Source organism: Peromyscus leucopus, chromosome 22, assembly GCF_004664715.2.
Source record: "Peromyscus leucopus breed LL Stock chromosome 22, UCI_PerLeu_2.1, whole genome shotgun sequence".
In the NCBI taxonomy this organism is placed as follows: domain Eukaryota; kingdom Metazoa; phylum Chordata; class Mammalia; order Rodentia; family Cricetidae; genus Peromyscus; species Peromyscus leucopus.
Window position 1 is genome coordinate 22,345,897 of NC_051081.1, and position 6,908 is coordinate 22,352,804.

The following is a 6,908-nucleotide window of genomic DNA, read 5'->3' on the forward strand; positions in this document are numbered from 1 at the left end:
ACAGAATAACCAGAATATATAAAGAACTCAGTGCAGTAAATACAAACCCCCCTAAGCAACCCGATCAATAAGTGGGCTAATAAAATCTTACAAGGTGAGGCACAACTAACTAATAGATATATGGAAAATGTTTGGCATCCTTAGCCATCAGGAAAAAAGCAAGTTAAAATTATGCTGAGGTTGCACCTTACCCCAGTCAGGATGGCTGTCATTAAGAGAACAAACAGCAAATGTTGGTGAGGATGCAGTGGTGAGGATGCAGTGATGAGGATGCAGTGGTGGTGAGGATGCAGTGATAGTATGCAGTGGTAAGGATGCAGTGGTAATGAGGATGTAGTAATGATGCAGTGGTGAGGATGCAGTGGTGGGGATGCAGTGATGAGGATGCAGTGGTGAGGATGCAGTGGTAAGGATGCAGTGGTAAGAATGCAGTGGTGATGAGGATGTAGTGGTAATGATGCAGTGGTGAGGATGCAGCGGTGAGGATGCAGTGGTGGGGATGCAGTGGTGGTGATGTGATGGTGAGGATGCAGTGGTGAGGATGCAGTGGTGAGGATGCAGTGGTAATGATGCAGTGGTGAGGATGCAGCGGTGAGGATGCAGTGGTGGGGATGCAGTGATGAGGATGCAGTGGTAAGAATGCAGTGGTGATGAGGATGTAGTGGTAATGATGCAGTGGTGAGGATGCAGTGATGAGGATGTAGTGGTGGGGATGCAGTGATGAGGATGCAGTGGTGAGGATGCAGTGGTGAGGATGCAGTGGTGGGGATGCAGTGATGAGGATGCAGTGGTGAGGATGCAGTGGTGAGGATGCAGTGGTGAGGATGCAGTGGTGAGGATGCAGTGGTGAGGATGCAGTGGTGGGGATGCAGTGGTGGGGATGCAGTGGTGGGGATGCAGTGGTGAGGATGCAGTGGTGAGGATGCAGTGGTGAGGATGCAGTGGTGAGGATGCAGTGGTGAGGATGCAGTGGTGAGGATGCAGTGGTGGGGGTGGGGGTGCAATAATGAGGATGAAGTGGTGGAGTGTGATGGGGGAGGGTACTTATATGGCTGGTGAGAATGTGAATTAGTCCAGTCACCATGGAGATCATCTTTGGAGGTCTCTCAGGACACTAAAAGTAGATTTATCACATAGCCCAGCTCTACTGCTCCTAGATACCCACCCAAAGGACTCCAAGTAAAAACATCACAGTGTGTCTTAGTTACTGTTCTGTTGCCGTGAAGAAACATCATGGCCCAGGCAACTTATAATGGAAAGCATGTAACTGGGGGCTCACAGCGTCAGAGGGTTAGTTCATTGCCATCATGGCAGAAAGCATGGTGGCAGGCAGGCATGGAGGTGAGAGCTTACATCCTGATCCACAGGCAGAGAGAGGAGGGGAGAGAGAGACACTGGGCCTGGCATGGCCCATCCCCAGTTACACACTTCCTCCGACAAGGCCACACCCCCCAATCCTCCTAATCCTTCTCAAACAGTTCGCTAACTGGGGATTGAGCATGCAGATATTTGAGCTTCAGGGGGCCGTTCTCATCCAAACCACCACACCCACTGTTTCTTACAGCGCTCATCACAATAGCCAAACACAGAACCAGCAAAGGTGCCTGTCAACAGATGAACGGACAAAGGACGTGCAGAATGCACACACACCGTGGAGTTTCTAGTTTTCCACAGCAGAGTTTCATTGCCATGAACAAGAGTGAAACTATGTCATTTGCAGGAAGACGGATGCAGTAGGAGATCGCTGTGTGAAGCGAAATCAGAAAAACTCACAAAGGCAAATACATTTTCTTTCACTTGTAGATCCTAGATTTTATATAAATATATAAAAATCTTTTTTTTTTTTTTAGTTTCTCGAGACAGGGTTTCTCTATGTACCCGCCGTGGCCATCCTGGAACTTGCTCTGTAGACCAAGCTGGCCTTGAACTCATGGAGATCCACCTGCCTCTGTCTCCTGAGAGCTGGGATTACAAGCGCACGCCACCACTGCCTGGCTAAAAATCACTTTATAATTTTTGTATCATGTCATGAAAATAGAAGTGAAAATGTCTGAGGAAGAAGGGGGTAATGGGAGGGACAGTGAGAAAGGGGAGGGTTGTGGGGGGACCATGGTCAGTGGTCACAGTGTAGGACAATGTCTTTCTTTTCTTGGCTCAGGGGATTGAACCCAGTACCTTGTGCATGCTACCACACACATGCCCTACCACTTAGCCATACCCTCTGAAAATGTTTTAATAAGACCCATTACTCAGTGTAAGGAATAGATGCCAATAAAAAAAAAAATTTAAAACTTCCCCACAAAGAAAATCCAGGTCCTCTCTGATGAAATCTGCCAAACCAACCTTCCTTCCTACCTCCCTTCCCTCCCTCCCTCCCTCATTTATTTATTTATTTATTATTCATTTATTTATTATTCATTCATTCATTCATTCATTTGTTTATATTATTTATATGTCCCACTCCTGACCCAGTCATAATGGTGGGACCTTTGTCTGGGTCCCTCTCTCCTTCATTTTCCTCTTTCAGGTCTGACCTAAGATGTAACCTTTCCAAATGTCCATCTTTCTTACTGTATCTTATAGAGTCCTGTATCCTTCAGGTACCCCCCCCCCCCCCCCCCCCGTGGCTGTGACACACAGGCTTGTTTTTTTTAATTAAGACTTTCTTAAAATTCATTTTACGTACCAATCACAGATCCCCCTCTTCCCTCCTTCGCCTTCTGCACCCCCTTCCCCAACCCACCCCTCATTCCCTCCTACAAGAAGGTAAGGCCTCCCATGGGGAGTCAGCAGAGCCTGGTACATTCAGTAGAGGCAGGTCCAAGCCCCTCCCCTTGCCTCAAGGCTGTGTGAGGTGGAGCCCATAGGTAGTGGGCGCCAAACAGACAGCTCATGCACTAGGGATGGATCCTGATCCTATTGCCTGGAGGCCCCTTAAGCAGATCAAGCTACACAACTGATTGTTGACTATTGACTTCAGCCTTCCCAACAAAGAGCAAAGGATCCAGAATAGCTTCATCTGATGACTAGATGTACTTTCTCACGGGTCTACCCCAACCTTCCTCTTGCCATTCTTCCTTGGTGACCATGCTCATTGCCCATCCATGCTCACTGCCCATCCATGCTCACTGCCCATCCAGGCTCATCGCCCATATGCCTTGTCACCCAGGATGACTCCTGAAGGTATGCCCTCACCCAAGGTCTCCTGTGACTGCAGATCTGTCTCTGTGGCCCTGACACCTCTCCCTGAGTCCCTCAAGGTGTCTCAGCTCAGCATAGCCTATAGTGAGACCCAAATCGCTTCCCTAAATCTGCACCAGGTGCAGGGCATCACACACAGGAGAAGCCGCCACCATCTATCCAGTTACACAGGTCAGTCCACCTTGCTGTTTCCTCAGCCCCATTCCTTCCTCCACTCACCATTGGGTATGCCTCAACATACTCTTTTAAATATGATTCAACTGCCTTGACTTCTCATCCTTCATTTACCATCTCTATTCATCTCTTATGCCTGATCTAGCACATTCTCCAAACAGCAGGCACTGGGATATACAGCAACAGATCTGTAGTGGGTAGCTGCTCCAGCTTTGACCTTGAAGCACTGCCCCTAGTGAGGCAGCAGGTAACTGTCACACCTGTCTATGGCCTGCCCCCGGGGTGTGGCCGAGAAGGGACCCCTTAAGACCCGAGATACCTACGTGCCGGCTCTCTTGGCTCCTTGTGATCCTGGATCCTGGACTGCAGGCCAGATCAGAGTTCTCCAGAGAATCACGCCAGACTGCACCCCAGCTCTCCCAGATGCAGTAACTGACCCCTTTATTGGTTGTAAGTTACCCTGAAATAAACCTCTTTTAATTTCCTCCTTGCTCTCAGGATGCACACCATTCCTTCACAGCCCTGCCACCTCCTACCTCTCCTCCAGTCTCTCCTGGGGTTCAGGAATGGCAGAAGAAGGAAGACCCAACTTCAGGGTCTGCTGTGCCGTGACCAGGAGGACACAGGAGGTGACCCTTGCTCTGGAACTCGAGCTAACTGCGGCCGGAACAATGTTTCAATAACCTCTCTCCATCAAGCCAGGTTCTGCAGATAACCTTCCTGTTCACACGTCAGCGGAGGCTGTCAGCCCCTCACTTCTCATGATGTAGGATCCGGACTCCCTCCTGGGCAGGAGGCAAGAAGGACAGGGGAAATTAAGGGGACATGAGAAGGGAAAGAGGTCCCCTTACCCTAGGATGTACTTTGCCTTTTTCGATGATCGATCAAGAAAGCCCAATACAACTGACAACGCTAAAATTGCCCACAGAGATAACACGTGCGTTTTCCTAAAGACATCTCAAGCAAGGATGTTTCAAATAACTACTTGTGCTCACTTAGGGCTGGAGTGTCTGCAGCTTTGAGTTTTATTGTACTGACACTCATTTCTGATCTTTAAACCCAAACAGTTCACCTCAGAAAGCCACTCTGCCGTTTGATTTACAAAAGAAAATTCTTTAAGAGAAAGAAGTAAAGACGGTCACATATTTTTACTTCTTTTTACTACATTACTTACATTTTAAACCTTGCTTAATTTTTAAACTTCATTGTAAATTACATCTTCTGATTAGGGTCACTTAGCAGGCCACAGCATCGCATGTATCCACTGCAAAGACACCTCAGTGTCACCTCCCTCTTGCAAGGCCCTCACCTGTGTCCTGGGCTGTGTGATTTCCTTCCCCTTAGGGCCCTCCTCTCTAAAACCAACCGAAAATGTGCACAATTCCTTCCTGTAATAAACTCATGAACCCTGCTTCATGCTGGCTGGCTTTAATACTCTTTACTGAGGTACAGCCAAGGATCCAGCTTTACCTGAGTGGAGGCTGCTAAGCAGGAAGGGTTGAGTTCAAGAGGAGTTGAAGCCAAGTCTGTCCCGGAGTGTGGTCATGATTTCCGGGGACCTGAGGATTGGATGGAGAGAGCCATATGCAGGGGCAAAGGGGCGGGGCGGCCCAGCACGGGGCTTTGCGATCTCCGTCTTCCAGCTCCTATTTGCTGCATTCCAGAGTCAGTGCAGAAAGCTGGGGTCCATCCCTTCATGCCCGAGACTTGGGTTGTGTGCTAAGGATGGCTGTCCATTGCCGGCCCCTTAGGCAGTTAAGGCAACAAGGGAGAGGTTATTTTTTCATTTTGGGCACTAGATGGCGACACCTCCCTTCAGACAAAGTTGCCAGCTAGGATACCAAAGCACCCTTGAGGTCACAGAGATGGATCCCTGAAGTTTCTGGGTCCTCATTTGGGGATTTGGAGTGGGGCATTTTTATGTTTTACCAGACTGAGCCCAGTGGGTTCAATGAGCAGTTAGGGAGAGCTTACTGTGTGCCAGCCCTGGGCTGTGAGCTGGGGCAGGGAGCTGGAAGGGATGAAGGCAGCAGCCAGAAAGCATCCAGGGTCTCCACTGCTCCTGCAGCCTCGAAAGGGAGCCAGACACAGTGTAAATGGCCACGAAACAACGGACTCCTATCATCCGAGATGTTCCAGATGACTGGGTGCTGTGAGACCATATTCACTGGAAGAACATGGCTTGCCTGAGCTTTCAGGGAAGACTGCTCTGTCATACCTTACCATACATATCCTGACAACTCCTCCGCTTCACATACACCGTTACACCTACCCAAACCTTGCCTAATTATAATCCCACCTTATATCCAGTGAGCCCCCCAACATTCCATTTTACCCCCACATAAATTCCCATCCTAGACTCCCCTGTAGACCTTAATTACGGATGCTATTCCACTAAGTGTCCCTTCCTTCCGTAACCACGAGCAAATCTTTCTTAGAGACTTTGCCCCCTGTCCCACGTTCTCCACAGTCCCGGGAATCTACTGCCACATCTATTAGGAGAAATCTCATCAAACCGAGAGTCCTGATCTCCCCCAGCTGTCTTCCTAACGCCACTCCGCTGGACCTGACAGGTATCACATCTGTGGCAAACCCAATGTCCCACACCACACGTCCCTATCACAGGCATGCCATGGTTGCTCTCGCAGGGCGAGGGTCACAGCTTCCGTCTAGAAATGCACAGACCTCTGTTGTCTTCTTTGCTTTAGGAAGGAGGTGAGGAGGAAGAGGAGGGAGAGGAGGAAGGGGAGGAGGAGGGAGAGGAGGAGGAGGGGGAGGAGGAGGAGGAAGAGGAGGGGAAGGAGGAGGGGGAGGAAGCTTGCCTCTAGATGCTCTTCTGCTTGCATCCAGCCTCACCAGTTCTTTTTTTTTTTTTTTTTTTTTTTTCTGGTTTTTCGAGACAGGGTTTCTCTTGTGTAGCTTTGCGCCTTTCCTGGGACTCACTTGGTAGCCCAGGCTGGCCTCGAACTCACAGAGATCCGCCTGCCTCCAGCCTCACCAGTTCTAACAGCTCCCAGGACAGTAGGTAACACTTATAAGCACAGGCTCCAGGTCTGAAGTCTGACTTGGGCTCTGGGTGCCCACTCATTGTCTCCTCCTCCCCCCTCCCCCTCCTCCTCCTCCTCCTCCCCCCCCCCCCCTCCCCCCCCCAGGAGGAGGAGGCACCAGGTCCGCGTTACAGTTTTGCCAACTGATCATTTAGCCGGCTTCTTCGCCCCCCCCCCCCGCCCCTTACTCTCTGCAGGGGCAAAGTTCTTGGGGGAGAACATCTAAGGCTGGAAGAAACAGACCTGAAGGAACCGTCTAGTTCCACATCCCGCGATTCCCTCCCTCCTGCTCCTTCCCTGAGCCCCTCCCGTCGATCTAGCTTTTCTTCTGTGAGTGCAGGCGCGCAGCGAGCTTCCACAGCAGGCAGGCGCTGGAAAGAAACAGGGCAACCCGGTCTAACCCCCTCACTCACCACACGCGTGAGGAGACTGAGGCTCAGGGACCGAGAACTATCTGCCCGCACTCTGTCGTTGGTTAGGGCAGAG

At 50.3% G+C, this 6,908-nt stretch overlaps 1 protein-coding gene across 1 annotated transcript; it reads right to left on the reverse strand.

Annotated features, from left to right (window-relative positions):
- Positions 1 to 211: 211 nt before the first annotated feature.
- LOC114709346 (putative proline-rich protein 21) lies at positions 212 to 1,093 on the reverse strand. Its single transcript, XM_028893133.1, has one exon. It carries the CDS (start codon positions 1,091 to 1,093, stop codon positions 212 to 214), a length of 882 nt encoding a protein of 293 aa, XP_028748966.1.
- Positions 1,094 to 6,908: the final 5,815 nt, after the last annotated feature.